Below are 20038 nucleotides of genomic sequence, written 5' to 3'. Positions count from 1 at the left end.
GCTGCCCCTTGGCCAACTCCCCCCAGTTTATATATTGAGCGTGACATCATATGGTACAGAATATCCCTTTGGTCAGTTTGGGTCAGCTGTCTTGGCTGTGCCCCCTCCCAGCTTCTTGCTGGCAGGGCATGAGAAGCTGAAAAGCCCTTGACTAGCATAAGCAGTACTTAGCAACAACTAAAACGTCAGTGTGTTATCAACATTATTCTCATGCTAAATCCAAAACACAGCACTATACCAGCTACTAGGAAGAAAATTAACTCTATCCCCGCCAAAAACAGGACAACCTGTCTCAAACATTAATCAGAAATTAAAGTAACAAGCTGGCAAGCAGAGATGGGCATCCTTTTACTTATTCCTGTCTGCCCTCCAGCATTAGCTCACCTTGCTTGAAGTTACGCTGGGGCCTTAGAATGATTCCCACTCCAGTATCTGGGCAGACAAATATTAAGAAAACTTCTTGCTTGGTCTAAGTTGCAGCAGTACCGGACAGTGTGACATGGTCCCCCCTTCCTGGCATGAGAGCTTCTATAGCCTATCTTCTCAATAGATATTACTGTGCCTGAATAGGAAGCTTGCAGTAAAGCCATGGTTCCTTCCCTGCTTAAGGGAAAAATCCCTATTTTTAATAACTTTTCCAAGAATATGTATTTTTTTTCCTTCTTACTATGGACATTGCCACCTGTGCCACTAGTAGCCCCACATAGAGGCCACATTCCTTTTAAGAAAGTTTTCAACAGAAGTCATTGTCAAGAGGCTAACAGTCTGCTATGGCATCAGGTGTGGAATTGAGCACGGATGTCTTTTTACCTTTTCATCCCAGTTTTTGATTCAAAGAGTAGCTGAACTATGGAGACAACTGTGTAAGCCCAATACACTGCTGCTCGTTGGTAGTCACCAGTTCAATAGCTATAGCAGTTGAAGGAGTTGTATGCGGTTGCCCTTCTGGGACAAGGAGGAACTGGAGAAAAAAGCCTTTATTTAAGCAGAGTGTTAATAGTCATAACTGTGATTTGTTCATTCATGTTTTCACATTTAAGAGTAAGCTGTATTTTTACTTTGACAAAGCCATACACATCTAAAGTACCAGGGAAGCTTTGGCACAGTCCTCAGTTTCTTCAAGATTCCCTCTTATTTTGAAGGAGGTTTCTACACTTTTGAAGATGCCCTTGCTTTTGATAGTATTAGATCCTATCAGTGCTGATGACCACAGGGCTGTTTGGTCAGTTTGCCCAGCTCTTGCTGGCAAGACACTTCTGTAACAGACACGAATCCCAGTTTTGCCTAAGGTTTCCAGGCTCACCTAAGGTTTCCAGGCTCAGGAGCCCTACTGATTTCTTCATGACCATTAAGCACTTCAATGCTTATCAGCAGGGCTGTATGACTTGAGGTCTTTGCCCCAGAGAGCAGGCAGGATTTGTGTTAGATGACATCAATGCCACAAGCTTATTTCTTGTCACTGGAAGTCTCTCCCAAGGGAAAGGAGACCATCGGTAAGATACTTCCCAAGTCAGAGCCATAAGCCTGCTCCCAGATAGCTGCTTGCTTTGAAGTAAACAAGCAAGTCAACCCACAAGCTGGCTTTCTTGCATTTTTGAGTCATCATGTTTGCAAAACATCTACAAATAGCTCAGATTCACTTTAAATAGGTGCAAGTAATTGACTGCCTAGGGAGGGTGTGCTTGTCTGCTCCAAACTGATTTGCATGGAACAGGTGCTTCACGTCTCTCCCCAGAAAAATCCAGCAACACAAGCATTGCAGACAGCTGTTAACACCAAAGGAAGGCCAATCCCCTCTCTCAGGCTATAGTTTTGAATATAAAAGCCCTATTTCCCCTCCAAAGAAATGAATGCTAATTGTAGTAAGCCACACACAGAACAGTTCCCAAAAGGCAAGAAAAGTGCAGGAACTGAGTTCAGCCAGATCACATCCTTTCTATCCAGGGGACTGCAGCAATCCTCACCTAATACTTTCAAGTATTCAGTAATTACTGCATTTGAGTTTTCAAGTTCCTAAAAACTGCTCACACATGGTGCAGTGTTTCTCAAACCAATAATCCTAAGTAAAAAACCCCAAGATAATGACACAAACCTGACAGCCCCTCAGAGTTTCTTTTTAAAGAGGACCTGAGCATGTGATACTCTGAGAAAACCGATCAGGAAAGGCATCAGTGACTTCAATAGTTAGAATATTATTTTATTTATTTTGGGATTAGCGCAAAGTCAGTAAATATGCAAAAACTCAAAAAAAGAATAGACCAAATCTAAGATGAGCTGCTATTCTTGGGGGGGGGGGAGGGGGGGCGGAGAAGAGTAATTTTTCCCACAGTCTGCAGTCTTAAAGGCACAAGAGGATAACTAATTATACATGTACAAACATATTTAGCCCTCACAGCAATGCAGGCTGAGGACAGACTGGCTAGGGAGCAGCTCTGCAGAAAAGGCCCTCAGGGTACCGGTGGGCAGTGAGCTGAGCCCTGGCAGCAGAAAGGCCAAAAACTTGCTGGGCTGTATGAACAGGAGGACAGCCAGTAGGTTGATGGAAATGATTATTCCCCTTTCCTCAGCACTCATTAGGCTATATCCAGAGTACTGCATCCAGTTTTGGAGTGAGTTCAGCAGAGGGCCCCCCAGGATGCTCAGGGGGCTGGAGCACTTGCCTTGTGAGGAGAGGTTGTGAGACTGAGGTTGTTCATCCTGATTAAGAGATGGTTCTGGGAGTGCTTACAGCAGCCCCCAACACCTATGGGGAAGTGACCAAGGAGCTGGAGCCAGGCTTTTCACAGCAGTGAATGGTGGGAGGATGAGAGACGATGGGTAAAAGCTGAAAGAAGAGAGTTTCAGACAGGAGATAAGAAGACTCTTTCCTCTGGGGAGACAGCTGGGTAGGGGTGCAGGTTGCCCAGGGCGGGTGTACTGGCTCCATCCTTGGAGGTTTCCAAGCCCCAACAGAGCACAGTCCTGAGCAGACTGGTCTGAGCTCAGAGGTGGCCCTGCTGGAGACTTCCTGACCTCCCTTCCCTTTTTGCCATTGGAATAGCACGTTACAGCCAGAAGGAAAATCTAAGAAATTACTTGACTGCTTTCTGATAGATTTTTTTGTAATCTGAGCTATGACAGGTCTTAGGGGATCAGTCAAGGTGGACCTCATTATGTCAGGCTTGTACACACCTTGCCTTAAAAAGATTACTACCTGAACAGCATGGACAGAAAACAAATGAACCTTTGGTGGATTGATACCAGAGCATAGCTTAATGCCATAACTAGTCATAATGCTAGTCATTGGGACATAGGTCTTCAGAAAGCACAGAAGGAAAAGGGAGTGAATTAATCTGTTTTGTTACTTTGCTTTTCACAGAGCCCTATATCCCCTGTCCATCACATAAAAGCAGAATACAGACCTGTTGATCAATTGATTCAGGTGGTGCAATGATAAAGAGATCCCAATCAAGGAAACAATTTTATTGCCTTACCCTTCTATAGCCACCAGCACTCTCTCTTTCTGCCCCAAATCCACTTCTTCCTGTAATGCTGTGCTTTTCTGGAGAAAATCTCTGACTGCCGGGGTGCAGAAACTAAATTATCCCAAAAAACCTTTCAGATCTTACAGTCTAGGAATTTAGCTGTGTCCATTTGATATGGTGGACTGAAATGAAAGAAAAGAGTATGGGAGCAAACATAACCCTCTGTGGGTTGAGCCTATGTTTTTCTTCTGAAAGACAAGATGATTTAATTATTTGCCTCTAAGGTGGAGTGTTCTTGGATGACAGAAATAATTAAATAAAAACAAGACAGTGATCTTTGTGCTAGTAAGGGCATATGAATAATAACACTATGACCTACTGGCAAAGGAGGGGTAAGGGAGGAAGGAAACCACTGGGCACTGGGACTCTCTCTTCATTGGTCATCCTAGAGCATCATGTGGCCAAGGCTCCTTTTTAAAGATAACTACTGAGCTTCTGGAGCTCATACTGTCCTCCTGTCCTGCATTTCTGCTTGATCCTGTGGAAGACTTCTCTCTAGCCTGACAAAATGTGTGACCAGTTTCTAGGCACCTGGAAGCTCCTTTCTAGCGAAAACTTTGAGGACTATATGAAAGAGCTGGGTGAGAATTGTTGTTTGGAGTTGTTGTGTCTGGGACAGGGAAGGAATGCTGATTTTGAACTTTATTCCTTACTTGCTTTTTCTGGCTATGCTGTTTACCAAGGGGGTTTTAGTCCAACTATTTTGATCAGATGGTCTTAAACTGGAGAACTTGGCTGTTTGAATTAGCGATGTCAAATTCCTATAACGTAGAAAAGCCTTGATTGGGAGGAATAGTTTCAGGTAAGCCAAGTCTGTGCATGCCTACTTAGTAGTGTTATAAATGGAAGTAAAACATGTCACTGCAATATTTTGTGTGGATTAGCTTTTATCCTTAGACATACAAAGTGGTATAATGCTAGAATGCAACAAGCTTCTCTATGTCTAAAAGCAACACACCTAAACTTCTTTATATTGCTACTGGACTAGGAGACCGATTAATTGTCATGGCTGTTATAGTGAATGAAACTCTGTAGCTGTCTCCAGTGAATATTAACAAAGAAAATTGCATAGATTCATGCAGATACTTGCAAAAAGATCTGAGGGATAACACTCTTCTCTTAAGGTGTAGGCTTCTTGCTTAGAATTAAAATTGGACTTTAAAAGGTTTCCACATTTTTTTAGTGTGGGGGGAAGTATGGGGTAACTTGCACTGATTGGATCGGTACATGCTGAAAAGCTGGGGGGTTATTTGGAAATTAGGGGTAAAATACTGAGACTTATGCAGCATTCAGACAGCTTTCGGTGAGACTCTTGCACTCTTAGTCTTTACCCCAGATTTACTTAGGATGTATCCATTGCCAGCTATTTCTTAATCATTTCCTTTTATTCAGCCTAGCCACTGATAAAAAGTGCTTGCTTTTTTTTTTCTTGTTTGTTTTTGTGGCTTAGAAACTGTCATATATTTCTGCTTATTTACTTTTAGATACAGTTAGCATACAAGTTAGTGTACAAACCACCACAGCTATTTAGAACAAGTGTATGTGCAAATATCTAGCATTAAAATCCTGTCTCGGTCTTCAAAATACTGCTTTTACTACTCTGACAATGACAGAGAGGAGAATTTCCTTACATCATCCATCATCCCACCCAGCTTGGTCTATAATCATACCAAGCTAGTGAGATGTTACAAAGGAACCTCTGCAACCTGGAATTAATAAAAAAATTCTGAAAGTAATAGGGAAATCATCACTGAAGTCTTCCTCCTTCCCCCCCCCCCCCCCCCAACAAATAAGGGAAAGACATTGAGTAAAGATAAAAATTTCAGTGCCCTGTCTTATTTACAGGTGTGGGGTTTGCTACCAGGAAAATGGCTGGTGTGGCCAAGCCCAATGTAACTATCAGCATCAATGGTGATGTGATAATGATCAAAACAGAAAGTACCTTCAAAAATACAGAGATCTCTTTCAAGCTGGGTGAAGAGTTTGATGAGACCACAGCAGACGACAGAAAAACCAAGGTGAGTCCAAAACCAGCACTTTCCAAATACATCTCTCAAAAAGGGTGTGGGAGCGGGAAGATGGAGTTTTGATTTTGACATCCAGTGTAGAAATGCTGCCTTCAAAGGTAAGAGTGCTATGGATGCTTTGTGCTTCGGTGCTGTTTGGACATGGAGACAGTACCTTCTCTTCAGCCCAGACCACCCTGATGAAGCAGCTACGCTTTGCTTTTTTTCTTTGTCAGAACGTCATAACCCTAGACAATGGCGTACTGAACCAGGTGCAGAAGTGGGACGGAAAAGAGACTATCATAAAGAGAAAAGTGGTGGATGGGAACCTGGTGGTGGTGAGTTCATTTTTGTTACTTAATCACTGAATTAATTGTGCAGAATTCCTGTTTGGCAGATGTATTACATTGGATTCAAACACGGGGAGTGAAAGCATCTGAAAGGGCTCCGTGCACTTGGCGAGAAGTCTCTCTGAATAAGTCTGGCGTATATATTAAAACTGAAATGCCGTTAAACTTACAGAATTGTATGGAGGTGCCTGTTCTCCATTCATAGCAAGACATGGTTAGGAAAGAGTAGGGAGGAAAAAAAACAACATCCCTGTGAGGGAAATTTTTATATATCAGAATCTTTAAGTCCTTAACAGTATAAAGGAAGCGTTAGCAACGTCCATGTTAAGTGCGTCCGCTCTGTGCTGATGTTCGTCTCCAGTAGAGACTCAACAGCCATCTGTGGGAACCGCTCTATGGATCACCAACAGCTATGTCAATGATATGATGTTATAGCAAAACAAAGAAACCTGTATCTGAGCTCTGTTCGTTGGTGTTATCTGGTCAGAGAGTATCGTGTTTGACTTGGTGCCAGTGAGGCCCACCTGCAGTTTAGGGCTTCCCAGTGCTGCTTTCCAATTTTAGGAAAGACACTTTGAAGAATCTGGGAGGGAACCAAATCTGTGTTCATAAAAGGCAGCTGAGATTCCTACATGCTACAAAATGATATACATACACAAAATTCCTGAAGAGTTCTGCCCTCCTCTAGAGAAAAATAATATGTCCATAAATTTAATATTTAAATTTCTTTGGATAGAGACCAGAGGAGAACAAATAGAAATAGGTTTTAAGAACCACTTCATTAAGAAAGATTGAACAAAACAGAGTTTGATTTAACAGAAAAATAGATGAGGACAGAGCCTAACATGCAGAGGCTGACACCAGCAGCTGCAAGTCTGAAAGCTGTGTAGGACTCTGTGTGTGTATGTGTGGGTATGTGTTGTGCACACGTGTGTGAAGAAGACAAGCCACAGCTGCAAAAGGTGAAAGGAAAAAAGACTAATGCCCAGCTCCAGACTCCAATCACCCTCCATACAAGTCCTAGGAGCCTTCTTTAGAGGTTTTCAAGAGGAGATTAGAAATCTGGAGCAGTCCTTTAATATTCTTTCAGTCCTGTTCTTGTACTATAGTTTTCTGTTTCTGAAGCTCTCAAACTTGAGTTTCACTGTTTTGGCAATTGGTTTTAGAGGAGGAGAAATGCAAATTTTTTCTTACACTGGCTCCCAATGGATAAGTAATTCTCTACCTTCTGACTAACAAATATTTAGTGAGAGTTAAAAGCTGATTGAATTTGCCTTTCTTTCCAGGAATGCACCATGAATAATGTTACCTGCAAAAGAGTTTATGAAAAAGCATGAAGAAGCTATCTTCACACAGGACTATTGCTTAAAGCTGGAGATAAACAACTAAACTGAAGGAGAAGAGAACTGTACTTTTTACAAGTATATCCCAAACCAGTTACAATCAGCTAGTCTAATTTGTTGTGGCTATTCAATAAAATGTTCAGCTTTCTACAACCTATGCTTGTGCTGGAGTTTGTAAGAAAAGGGTTTGGGGGGATGCAGCATGGGAAGGGGTGCTGTGTGGGAAAGCATGGCATGAGAGCTAGTACCACACTTGGTAACTGTGGCCCATCTCACTGTGGAAAGAGGATCAGAGACGATCCCATGAGCGGCACTTGTTGTATGACAGTGATAGATGTAGACCTGGACACAAAAACGTCCACGAGTGCTGTGAGTGGGCTACCCACTGCAAGGAGTTTGTGCACGGCAAGGGCAATGGGGCTGCTTACCTTGGCTTCGAGTGACAGGCGTTGTTCCTGGGGCAAGGGAGGAGGGCGATTACTGTGGATGCCCAGCGTTGGCTTCCGACATGAACAGGGAACCATGCACCTCCTCCTCACACAAATGCTGACAATTTTAAACCCAGGGATCATCTGAAGTGGCTTGATCTTGTCCTCTTCCACCTGAAGTGTGAAATTATAGCTGCTGTAGCTCTCAGCTGTGATTATTTTGTTTATGTCCCTTTCCTTAACATCTCTTTTTCTCCTAGATTAGACAAAAAGCCTTGAATTAAGAATCATAGCTTAATAAGTACTCTCAGGCTTACTAAAAGCCTGTGTCCTGGTTTCAGCTGGAATAGAGTTAATTTTCTTCCTAGTAGCTGGCATAGTGCTGTGTTTTGGATTTAGTATGAGAAGAATGTTGATAACACGCTGATGTTTTAGTTGTTGCTGAGTACTGCTTATGCTAGTCAAGGGCTTTTCAGCTTCCCATGCTCTGCCAGGTGCACAAGAAACTGGGAGGGGGCACAGCCAGAATAGTTGATCCAAACTGACCAAAGGGCTATTCCATACCATATGACGTCATGCTCGGTATATAAACTGGGGGGGGGGGTTGGCTGGGGAGCAGCGATCGCTGCTCAGGAGCTGTCTGGGTATCTGTCGGCGGGTGGTGAGCAATTGCATTGTGCAGCACTTGCTTTGTATATTATTATTACTATATGGTTATTATTATCAGCACCATTTTACTTTATTTCAATTATTAAACTGTTCTTATCTCAACCCAGGAGCGTTTCTCACTCTTACTCCTCCGATTCTCTCCCCCATTTCATCGGGGCAGGGGGAGTGAGTGAGCGGCTGCGTGGTTCTTAGTTGCTGGCTGGGGCTAAACCATGACAGCCTGTAAAAGTTTGTTAGTGGTAAAACCTCATTTATTTTCTATATGCATTCCCTAGTAGCACATTAGGTTAGATCAGTCTTGGGAACTTAAGCTTCTCTAGATGCGTAAGCCCTTTGGATACCATGTTTTTCAACTCATCTTATTCTTGAACTACTTTCTTCTACTGCCCTTAGGCCTGGCCTTCTATTTCAAAACTTCATGTCCACAGAAGCCCTGATTTCTACACCTGAGAGGACTCAAACTGAGGATGGAAAAAAAAAAAAAAAGAGAAGTCTAGGTAAAACCTGGACAAGAAGAATCTGAAAATGTGTGCAGTAACCACAAAATGGGGAAATGAGCATATCTCAAGCTTTGCGGTTGAGATCTATGAACCAAATTCCACATATTCCTGACATTCCTGAGGTCAGCTGTCAGAGGTGACGGTGCTGAGTCCCTACTGCTAGCAGCAGAGACCTCATACCCTTGAACTTTCCTCTGCATGACTCAGATTGTTCCCAAGTTTCTGCACTATTAATATAACTGGAGAGGGGAAAAGAAAACAGACTTCTGCACTCTGGATGAGCTAAGGAGTCATTTAAGAGCAGTTCCAAAATTATAAATTCTGGAATTTACAGAATTCTGCAGAAAATGTTAAAAAAGCCATGAACAAACAGCTCCCCTGTTTTTACCTTGGCTTCATTTGTTGTGAAATCTCATCAGCTTGAAGAACAGCAGTTGTATAGGGGAGGGAAGTATGCTTCAGAGTACCGCATATATACAATACTAAATCTACTTAGCACCTCACAAGAACCAAAATTATTTACAAAAGCCAGGATAAAACTACAGTTTAGTGGCAGAAAACCACTGGCAAAAAAGTGGGGGAGATGATCATAAGAAGCAGCAACATTGACCTAAATAAGCTATATATAGACATTAAAGATCAGCCCATAGTTAAATATATCCCATTGTCCACAGATATGGAAGTACTATATTTCAGAAGTCAAATTTCCAATATTCTAATATTCATATAGCAGCCTTTATTTTCCAGAAATCTTACATTCTTAATAAAGCCTGCAGTTACTGTAGTTACAATTTTAACATTCACAGCCTGATTTTTCAGAGCGAGGTTATCTCTTCTGAAAGCATCATCATTTATTTTAGTACCTGGTGAATGATTTCAGACTTTGTGAATGAATCAAGCCACTTAAAACTTCAACTTCTGGAAATTTAAATAAAGTGACATTCTGTCTATAAACTTTAACAGGGCCAGGACCATAATGAAGTATTAGTGATGCTTTTCTTAGAATATGAACATGTCTGAAATTTATTCTCTGAAGAAGGCCAAAATTTATTGTCTAGAAGAGGCAGCAGCCCAGTGACTTCTTGAATAAATGGAGATGATTCCTCCAGGTGTGTGCTCTCAGACCTGGATGGAGGTGACAGCACACATTTCTAAAGGGTAAAGGCACATCAGCGTTTTGTCCTTGTCTGCAGAGCAGCACAAGTCCCCCTCTCTTTTCTGTAGTGCTGAACTGTTCTCCAAAAATCAGAAACTATCCCTTAACATTCCTTTCTGAAAAAGGAGGATCTCACCAAACCCCTACAAACCCTGTGGGTGACACGCTTATCGCAGCAGGCGCCCTTGAATGCTGAGGAGGAGATCTTTGCCCGTCAGCATATTTACTCACAACTCTTTTAGAGGTTTCTTGTATGACAAGAGGGAAAGGGAACGCACACCCACAGATTTTTAGCAGCTCAGGAGACAGATGAAGCAAGGCTTATTCTGAGCTTTGACCTTTCTGTTAATTTTCTGTTTTTCTTTTAACTCTCTTTCCACTGGAAAGAACTCAGAGTACTTTTGCATCCTGGCCAGTCAAGCCCAGTGTGCACCCAGCTCTGCAGTCTGCCCTGAGCTGGACCCATTCCCTCAGCCCCAGCAGTCTTCGTCTGATCTTGGGGGATGCCCCAGCTAAGGAGACAAAAAGCTATTTGCACCCTCCAATGTAGCTATTGGGAAGAGGCAGACCCCTCGCCTTGTGTTGGGAGTCGATCCCTTGGCTCTATAGAGTCAGTGTTAAAACATCCTTCGTGTCCTCACAGTGAGGCAGGCATTTGGCCTCTGTTCTCCACTTTTATTTCTGTTTTCTTCATGACTTGCCTAGGAATTTAATTTAGACTTTTTTTGGCACTGAATTTGCCCAGATCATATTTCCTTTAAATAAATTGACATAAATTTACTTTCCATTTTTCTTTAAATAGTCTCTTTACTTTTTTAGCTCAATATTTTTATCAATTTTAGCTTTAGTGCTGCTTCACAATCTGCAAGTGTTTTGATTTCAAATCCTGTTTTACTCCAACCATAAGCAAAAAAAGGGAATCAAAGCTCTCTTTTATCACATGTACTCACAAGCCTTGACACTTTTTTTCCTTTAAACTTTAAGAAAAGATTGGTTTCCACAGATATTATTTCTACTGAGATATAATTCCCTGCTCTTCTTTGTTCTAGACTGTAAGTCCTTTAAATGAAAGTGCTGATTTTCCTTAGTGACAAAGAGATAGATGGTAGCAATGTCAACATTGTTTGAGACTGCTTAAGACTGGGGTTTTGTCTGTATAAATAATTCTCTGTCACTTTTGTTCTTAAGGTTACTGGTACTGCAGTAGAGCTGTTCTATTCTGACTAGTTTGCTCTTCTTGAATGTCTTTGGGCCTGATTTTACAACGTCCCAATCATCTTTTATTTACCAAAGGCACCAGCCTTGTCTTGTTAAAGTGCCTTTATGTGGGTAAGACAATTAAATGAAAGAACAAAGAATGCCCGAGGAGCAACGGTAGCATATTTTTGTATTATTCCTTTAGAAATAATAGATAATTTTATTTAGGAGGAGCTTTCTCATTTCCAGAGATTGGATAAAAGAGCTAGCTATTCTTTACACAAAATGTGATATAATGCATCTCTGCTTTAGCAGAGCTTTGTGTGGACAACACCTTCAAAGACTGACATTTATTTACTTATTACAGATACAGCATCTGCTTGCTACTGTGGGGGAGAGTTCTTCTTCACTTTTTTTTAATTTTCAATCACTCTAGACTTTCCCTCCCTACACTGCACTGTAATTAGACCTGAGCAGTAATGGGAAGTTCTGCTCAACTTACCCTTGTTGATGTTATGACTGATAGGATAAAAACATTTTGCATATACAATCAAAATTTGTGACTTAAGACCTTGTTATTTCCCCACAACCACAGTATAACCTCTGTATGTTAGGGAGTGTTTTGACTGTATAGAGCTCAACAATTGTGATGACAAGGTAGAGGGCTTATGGGTAAGGATGAAGGGAAAGGCCAGCAAGGCGGATGTCCTGCTGGGAGTCTGCTACAGACCACCCAACCAGGATGTAGAGATAGATGAAGCGTTCTACAAGCGGCTGGCAGAAGTCTCGCAATCGCTAGCCCTTGTTCTCGTGGGTGACTTCAACTTGCTGGACATCTGCTGGAAATACAACACAGCAGAGAGGAAACAGTCTAGGAAGTTCCTAGAGAGGGTGGAGGATAACTTCCTGATGCAGCTGGTAAGCGAGCCTGCCAGGGTGAATGCCTCACTTGACCTGCTGTTTACTAACAGAGAAGGGCTTGTGGGAGATGTCATGGTTGGAGGCCATCTTGGGCTTAGCAACCATGATATGATAGAGTTTTCGATTCTTGGTGACGTAAAGAGGAGGGGCAGCAAAACTGTTACCATGGACTTCTGGAGGGTAGACTTTGGCCTGTTCGGGATGCTGGTTGGGAGAGTTCCTTGGGAGACAGTCCTGAAGGGCAAAGGGGTCCAGGAAGGCTGGGCCTTCTTCAAGAAGGAAGTCTTAAGGGCACAGGAGCGGGCTGTCCCCGTGTGCCGTAAGAACAACCGGCGTGGAAAACGACTGACCTGGCTGAACAGGAAGCTTTTGCTGGGACTCAGGGAAAAAAGGAGAGTCTACCACCTTTGGAAGAAGGGGTGGACAACTCAGAAGGAGTACAGGGATCTTGTTAGGCCCTGCAGGGAGGAAATTAGAAAAGCAAAAGCCCAGCTAGAACTCAATCTGGCCACTGTTGTAAAAGATAATAAAAAATGTTTTTACAAGTACATCACCAATAAAAAGAGAGCCAAGGAGAATCTCCATCCTTTGCTGGATGTTGGGGGGAACGTTGTCACCAAGGATGAGGAAAAGGCTGAGGTACTTAATGCCTTCTCTGCCTCAGTCTTTAATAGACAGTCCGGTCATCCCCAGGGTACTCAGCCCCGTGAGCTGGAAGACAGGGACAGGGAGCAGAATGGAGCCCCCATAGTCCAGGAGGAAGCAGTTAACGACCTGCTATGCCACCTGGATGCTCAGAAGTCTATGGGGCCAGATGGGATCCACCTGAGAGTATAGAGGGAGCTGGCAGAGGAGCCTGCCAAGCCACTTTCCATCATCTATCACAGTCCCGCTTAACAGGGGAGGTCCTAGACAACTGGAGGCTTGCCAAAGTGACACCCATCTACAAGAAGGGCCGGAAGGAGGATCCGGGGAACTACAGGCCTGTCAACCTGGCCTCAGTGCCGGGAAAGATTATGGAGCAGTTCATCTTGAGTATGCTCAACAGGCATGTGCAGGTCAACCAGGGGATCGGGCCCAAACAGCATGGATTCATGAAAGGCAGGTCCTGCTTGACCAACCTGATCTCCTTCTATGACCTGGTGACCCGCCTGTGGAGGAAGGAAAGTCTGTGGATGTCATCTACCTGGACTTCAGCAAAGTCTTTGACACCGTCTCCCATAGCATTCTCCTTAGGAAGCTGGCAACTCATGGCTTGGACAGGTGTACTCTTCACTGGGTAAAAAACTGTCTGGATGGCCGAGCCCAGAGAGTAGTGGTGGTAACTGGAGTTAAGACCAGTTGGCGGCCGGTCACAAGTGATGTTCCCCAGGGCTCTTTTTTGGGGCCAGACTTGTTTAATATCTTTATCATTGATATGGATGAGGGGATTGAGTGCACCCTCAGTAAGTTTGCAGATGACACCAAGTTGGGTGGGACTGTCGATCTGCTGGAGGGTAGGATGGCCCTGCAGAGGGATCTGGACAGGCTGGATCAATGGGCCGAGGCCAACTGTATGAGGTTTAACAAGGCCAAGTGCCAGGTCCTGCACTTGGGTCACAACAACCCCACGCAACACTACAGGCTTGGGGAAGAGTGGCTGCAAAGCTACCTGGCTGAAAGGGACCTGGGGGTGTTGGTCGACAGCCGGCTGAACATGAGCTAGCGGTGTGCCCAGGTGGCCAAGAAGGCCAACAGCATCCTGGCTTCTATCAGGAATAGTGTGGCCAGCAGGAGCAGGGAGGTGAGTGTGTCCCTGTACTTGGTGCTGGTGAGGCCGCACCTGGAATACTGTGTCCAGTTTTGGGCCCCTCAGTACAAGAAAGACATTGAGGTGCTGGAGCGTGTCCAGAGGCGGGCAACGAAGCTGGTGAAGGGTCTGGAGCACAGGCCTTATGAGGAACGGCTGAGGGAACTGGGGTTGTTTAGCCTGGAGGAGGCTGAGGGGAGACCTTATCGCTCTCTACAACTCCCTGAAAGGAGGTTGTAGCGAGGTGGGTGTTGGTCTCTTCTCCCATGTAGTTAGCAATAGGACAAGAAGAAATGGGCTCAAGCTACTCCAGGGGAGATTTAGATTGGATATTAGGAAAAAATTGTTCACGGAAAGGGTAGTCAAGCATTGGAACAGGCTTCCCAGAGAGGTGGTGGAGTCACCATCCCTGGAAGTGTTCAAAAATCAGGTAGACGTGGCACTCTGGGACATGGTTTAGTGGGCATGGTGGTGTTGGGTTGATGATTGGAATGATGATCTTAGAGGTCCTTTCTGATCTTAATGATTCCTATTTTTTACTTTCATTATAAATAATCCAGCCACCAGGCCAGGAAACATGAAATTGCTACTTTACCCCTAATTGGTTTAGTGGTGGACTTGGTAATGTTAGGTTAACGGTTGGACTGGATGATCTTAAAGGTCTTTTCCAACCTAAACGATTCTATGATTCTATGATAATCCAAAGACTACAATATTTTCACTGCTCAGGCGGTATTGTTTTCCTATTTAAGCATGTTCCCCTTCTTGCATATGACAGCTTTCAAGACAAGACCCAAACCTCACCACCTTGGCCCAGCATCAGCTCCATCTCACTCTTTCTACCCTAAACACAAGAAATTTGGTCCCACAACCTATAATCCCAGCGTCCCTCCTCCATCCTTACAATGTACATCTGAAAAGTCCCTATAGGTAGTCATAACTCAGAAAGTGTAATCATGCAAAAAAGACAAAGAGGCAACTATTGTTCACACAAGTAAGAAAGAAGCCATCTAATGCTTTCATGTTGCAAGTAATAGTTTTCTCCAGGAAGAAGGTTAGGAAGGGGAAGGACAGAATTAGAGTTGATGTGGTCTTACACTAAATAGTTTCAGTTTGAGGTGTATTTGAATTACAATGCTTTAAATTCCTGCCTGTCAAACATACATATGGTTTATGGATTTGTTCTTTGTGTCTGGTTTTTACTAACCACAAGACAATAGTTCTAAATGTACATTTTTAAAAAACTTTTTGAATGTTCAAACTCAGACATTTTAAACTTTTAAACTCAGCTTTGCAGAAGAGGCTCTGGGGGTCCTGGTGGACACCAAGATGAATATGAGCCACCGTTGTGCCCTTGCGGCAAAGAAGGCGAGGTGCCAATCTCCCTGGTATCCAGTGATAGGACACATGGGAACAGTTCAAAGCTGTGCCAGGGTAGGTTTAGACTGGATTTTAGGAGGCATTTCTTTACTGAGAGGGTGGTCAAACACTGCAACAGGCTTTCTAGAGAGGTGGTCAATGCCCCAAGCCTGTCAGTGTTTAAGAGGCATTTGAACAATGCCCTTAATAACATGCTTTAACTTTTGGTCAGCCCTGAAGCAGTCAGGCAGTTGGACTAGATGATCATTTTAGGTCCCTTCCAACTGAAATTATTCTATTCTGTTCTGTTCTGTTCTGTTCTGTTCTGTTCTATTCTATATGGTGATAGCAGGAGAATGGCATTGGGAGGACAGTCAGAGCTGGGTTTCCTATGGATGCAGTGCTCTTGTGCTTGGTGACTCCATGTTGCTTGGACCCCACGGCAGTGTCCCCTGACTGCTCTGTGGATGCAAGTAGTAACCTCACGTCCCCATCCCCACACACGCCTCAGTGTCCTGATCTATTCAGCAGAGGAAGCTGAGGCAGGCGTCACCCGGAGCCTTGGTACTGACACGGCTGCCTCGAACAAGGTGCACATTGTCTTGCTCTGGCACTGCCTCTCCTATTGGCCCATCCTGACTGCCACAGGGACTGGGCATCTTTAAAAGGATGCCAGCAAGGTCTGAGTCGGGCACACAATCTCTCCGACTCCCACCAAGAGCTGGTGTGACCACTGCCTCTCTCTGGAGGACCACTGCCTCACAAAGCCTCTACAATGTGTAACCGATTTGTGGGAACATGGAAACTCGTCTCCAGTGAAAATTTTGATGACTATATGAAAGAATTGGGTGAGAAATGTTCTTTCTTTTTTTTTTTTTTTTAATAAGTTTTCTTTGGGAATGTCTCCTCTTCATCTTATGCATTGCTCATGGATGGTGCCTTCTGCCTGGCCACAAAAGCACTGTAATTACTTTTCTAGCATTATTTACTTTCTTTCCTTTAGCATCTAAAATGGAAGAATGGAAAGGTAGGTGCTGAATTGCCATAATAAATTTACTTCTGTTCTAACTGAACTGACCTATCTAATTTATTTTTCTGTAATGAGAAGAATCTATGGAGATACAGCATTTTTTTATGTTTCTCTTGATTACACCATTAAACTCATGACTTGTGACAATTTTCAATATATAATGGAGCTGATGTCTCATGACACTTTGGTTTCAGAGGTCTAAATCCTATGAATGAATCTGTCTGTTACTGAAGAATGCCAGGAATGTAATAAATTAGGCATTGTTTTCATTTTAATGCTGGCTTCATTCCTATATAGCAAGTGCACAGACAGTCAGCTACAGCATTGCTTCTGCTCTATAAATGATTCACTGAGACACTGATTCCCTTTATTTGAAATGTTAAACTGAATAACAAAAGAATTGCAGTTAATTAAGTAACCAGAGTAAATGTGGGATGAAAGTACAGCTACAGATATTTTTCTGAAGATCTGAACAGAAATGTTTAGTATGGAATAATTACTGCAGATAGCATTATACTTTACAGATAACCTTATACCCTTTTATACAGATCTTTTCATCTGAGCATAGCATAGCATTGACAAAGGCAATAACTACATCTATCGCCTTTCTGCTTTTATAAAACAGCAATACATCATCAGTGGCCTTCATTCCAACTTGCCCCAGACCTCACAACTTGTAGACAATGAACTGAACTGAAAAGTGCTAGGCAGCATAAAATGTTTTTGACATGGGATTTTCCCTGAAGCCCTCTGTAGCTCTTTGCTCTTCATTGTTTTTTATATTTCATACTTGCACTTTTCACTGAGGTTTAGATGTAAGGATCCTTAAAGGATGTTAGTAGCAACCTAGGAATTGCCCAATCTCCTGTATGTTTAATGAACAAGCACCAGCATATTGGCAGTTCAGTATCCATTTTCTTCCATGCAGCTGGTTAACAAAAGTGCAGATTCTCAGATCTGTCAAGAATTTTTTTAAAAAAGGATTTTTGCAAGCTTTTATGAGAAATAGACCTTTCCTCTGAATTTTTCTACCTATTTTGTCTCTACACAAATTCATGCAGATTTGTAACCATCTATGTTTCTTAGTTAAATGTACACAAGTGTATACTCATGTATATCTTTATTTCTTGCCGAAGGTGCACTTTTTCAACTGGGGCTGCCTCAGCCTCTGAATGCAGTACTTCTACACTTGAAGAATTAGTGTCTTATCTGAATCAGGCATTAGAGTATTCAAGAAGAAATTGTTCCTTATTCTTCCACTGAAGATTTATGAAAGGATACTGAGTTTCTTGCTTGCTGGAATGTAATGTTAGTTTTGTTTCTGATTTCTAGGAGTGGGCTTAGCTACCCGGAAACTAGGTGGCCTGGCAAAGCCTGATGTGATCATCAGTATGAAAGGGGACATAGTAACCATCAGAACTGAAAGCACCTTCAAAAATACAACGATCTCTTTCAAACTGGGCCAGCAGTTTGATGAAACAACAGCAGATGACCGGAAAGTCAAGGTAAGGGGGCTGATGATCTCTGAGTGGTCTTGACATCCTAGAAGAGCACCAGGATAAATTTTTCCTACCCCCTTAAGTGCACTATGATTTTTCCAAACTATTCAAATAAAGCACTGAAAGAAGAAATACTATGGTGCTGAAACTGATGTTACTAAGCATGTCATTAGCCAAGAATGCAGATCTTGCTGAACATAAAATGAATTGCTACTCTGCAAAGCTCAGACTGCAGTTTGAAACTCTTCTCTTGGCCTTTGCAGAGTGTTGTTACCTTGGAGAAAGGAGCATTGGTGCAAGTGCAGAAGTGGAACGGCAAAGAGACCACGATAAAGAGAAGACTGGTTGACGGGAAAATGGTGGTGGTAAGCTCACACTCCTTGTATGCTGATAAAGGTCAGAAGGATGCAGCCTTCAGTTTGCTTCTGTCTAAAATGACTGATGATTTTGGCTTTCTCTCTGGCTTGTGAGATAAATTAAGAGAGAGAAAAATGGAACCACACGTAGGAAACAAGCTGGAAGGAAATAAATATTGTTCCATACAGCAGATTGTCTTTAAAGTGACTATATTGGCAGAGCTGCCATAAATTGACAACATACTTACTGCTTTCAAGGTTATTATTCTTAAAAGAAATTATGTTTTCAAACGGCACAAACCTGTGAAATGCAAATAAAAGTTTGCAAGTTGGCTACTGCTGTCCCTGGACTGGCTCTTTCCTTTTTCCTATCTTTGGAATAAAGCCTGTCCACTTAGAAAACTGATTTTACACCTTTTCCACTAAAGCCCACCAATTCATACACTTTGGTTTGCTTTTTCCATGTGAGCATGCCGAGCGCACTAAGCAGGTGCTTGAGGTTTATTGTGTGAAAGCCAGCACCTCTGTGCCCATGCCTGCCTGCCTGGTGACCTGCAACAGGGACTGGCAGGTCCTGATGGCTCCCCTGAAACATTCGCCATGGTGTGGGAGCCACGTCTTTCATGGGGGCGGGGGAACGGTGGCTTTCCCTCACCACCACCTTCAACCTGCCTTTCTCTAGCAGCCAAGTGAAACCCATGGGCTGGCCAAGCCATGAGATAACACATTTTAGGAACCCTAGTTGTAAAGGATCACTACTAAAATTAAGATTTCACTTTTGAAGGAAGGAAAGTACTTTGTTCATTAAAGTTTTTAAAGAGTGGAGTCAAACTAATTTGGGCAACTTGTTTGAAAGCAGCATTATACCTTTATGTGCTGGCTTGTTCTGACTGCATTTTTTTGTAAGCTTTTGTACACTTGGAAGCGTGATTAGGTTTTGCATCTCATCGTGGCTGCATTTCTGTGTAAACTTTTTCTAATTATTAAACCATCTTCGAAACACAGAGAGGTAGGGTCCCCATTCTATCGGTGTCTTGCCATCTGCCCCTTGCCTAAAACAGGTCTGGGGAGGAAGCATCATCTTCTGCAGACCGATGAGGTCTTTTTTAATGTCCTGTCACCTCTGTCGCACACACCTCATGGTTGTGAGTCACCAGGAGCCACTGAGGGCCGCTGGGGTGAGAGAGTCAGGAGAAATATTTTGTGACTCATAAGTGCAAAGTTTTTTAGGTCAGAAGCCTGACCTCTAAACTACTTCTGCTTCCCTCAAAAAAAAAAAAAAAAAAAAAAAAATCTTTGTAAAATTGAAAGCATTCATGGACCATGGCATAATAAACTATGTAGTGCTGATATTTCTGTCAAGCCAGCAACAATACCAAGGAAGGTAAATTTGTTTCTGGAAGTTGAGCCTAGTTTTGCAATCTATTTGTGATTATATGCCACTTAATTAAGTTTGAAGATGTTAAAATATAAACCACTCCCATTGAAATACAAAAAGATCTTTGCTGTTTGCTCTAAAAATTATGTAAATATATAAAGATGTAAAATATGACATCTGCATTTTCACTGACTTCAGTGGTTACTGCGGCAGACACACCAACTGTCAGTGAAAGGTTTATATTAATCTTTTTCTTTGTGCTTTAGGAATGTGCCATGAAAGGAGTTGTCTGCACTAGAGTCTATGAAAGAGTGTGAAGAAATTCCCTCTGCACCAGACTGGGACTGGCTCTTAAAACTCGGCTTAGTTCAGTCACCAAATCCTCATGCACTGTGCTTCTTTATTTTCTTATTTCCTTTTATTGGGAAAATGACTACACTATAATTTGATATTTCAGAGCCATAGTGTAACTAATCCAAAGTATTGTGGTGATCCAATAAAAGCTTCTCAACACATAAAACTGAGTGTTTTTC

At 42.7% G+C, this 20038-nt stretch overlaps 2 protein-coding genes across 2 annotated transcripts; both read left to right on the top strand.

The window, feature by feature from the left end:
• The first annotated feature begins 4032 nt into the window (after positions 1 to 4032).
• LOC104036497 (fatty acid-binding protein, adipocyte) lies at positions 4033 to 7217 on the top strand. Its single transcript, XM_009490135.2, has 4 exons — positions 4033 to 4105; positions 5370 to 5542; positions 5767 to 5868; positions 7167 to 7217. Exons 1-4 carry the CDS (start codon positions 4033 to 4035, stop codon positions 7215 to 7217), a joined length of 399 nt encoding a protein of 132 aa, XP_009488410.1.
• An 8800-nt stretch (positions 7218 to 16017) lies between these two features.
• Positions 16018 to 19822, top strand: LOC104036498 (myelin P2 protein). Its single transcript, XM_009490136.2, has 4 exons — positions 16018 to 16090; positions 17605 to 17777; positions 18035 to 18136; positions 19772 to 19822. Exons 1-4 carry the CDS (start codon positions 16018 to 16020, stop codon positions 19820 to 19822), a joined length of 399 nt encoding a protein of 132 aa, XP_009488411.2.
• Positions 19823 to 20038: the final 216 nt, after the last annotated feature.

Source organism: Pelecanus crispus, chromosome 2 (assembly GCF_030463565.1).
Source record: "Pelecanus crispus isolate bPelCri1 chromosome 2, bPelCri1.pri, whole genome shotgun sequence".
Taxonomy (NCBI): Eukaryota; Metazoa; Chordata; class Aves; order Pelecaniformes; family Pelecanidae; genus Pelecanus; species Pelecanus crispus.
The sequence above is the reverse complement of the archived record's forward strand: the minus strand, read 5'-3'. Positions and strand labels throughout refer to the sequence as shown.

What these genes read in the sequence shown, in the direction of transcription:
- LOC104036498 (XM_009490136.2), top strand. Translation starts at nt 16,018, where the DNA reads ATGTGTAACCGATTTGTGGGAACATGGAAACTCGTCTCCAGTGAAAAT. An exon ending in TGACTATATGAAAGAATTGG is followed by an intron (nt 16,091 to 17,604) that starts GTGAGAAATGTT and finishes TCTGATTTCTAG; the next exon opens with GAGTGGGCTTAGCTACCCGG. An exon ending in CAGATGACCGGAAAGTCAAG is followed by an intron (nt 17,778 to 18,034) that starts GTAAGGGGGCTG and finishes TGGCCTTTGCAG; the next exon opens with AGTGTTGTTACCTTGGAGAA.
- LOC104036497 (XM_009490135.2), top strand. Translation starts at nt 4,033, where the DNA reads ATGTGTGACCAGTTTCTAGGCACCTGGAAGCTCCTTTCTAGCGAAAAC. An exon ending in GGACTATATGAAAGAGCTGG is followed by an intron (nt 4,106 to 5,369) that starts GTGAGAATTGTT and finishes TCTTATTTACAG; the next exon opens with GTGTGGGGTTTGCTACCAGG. An exon ending in CAGACGACAGAAAAACCAAG is followed by an intron (nt 5,543 to 5,766) that starts GTGAGTCCAAAA and finishes TTTCTTTGTCAG; the next exon opens with AACGTCATAACCCTAGACAA.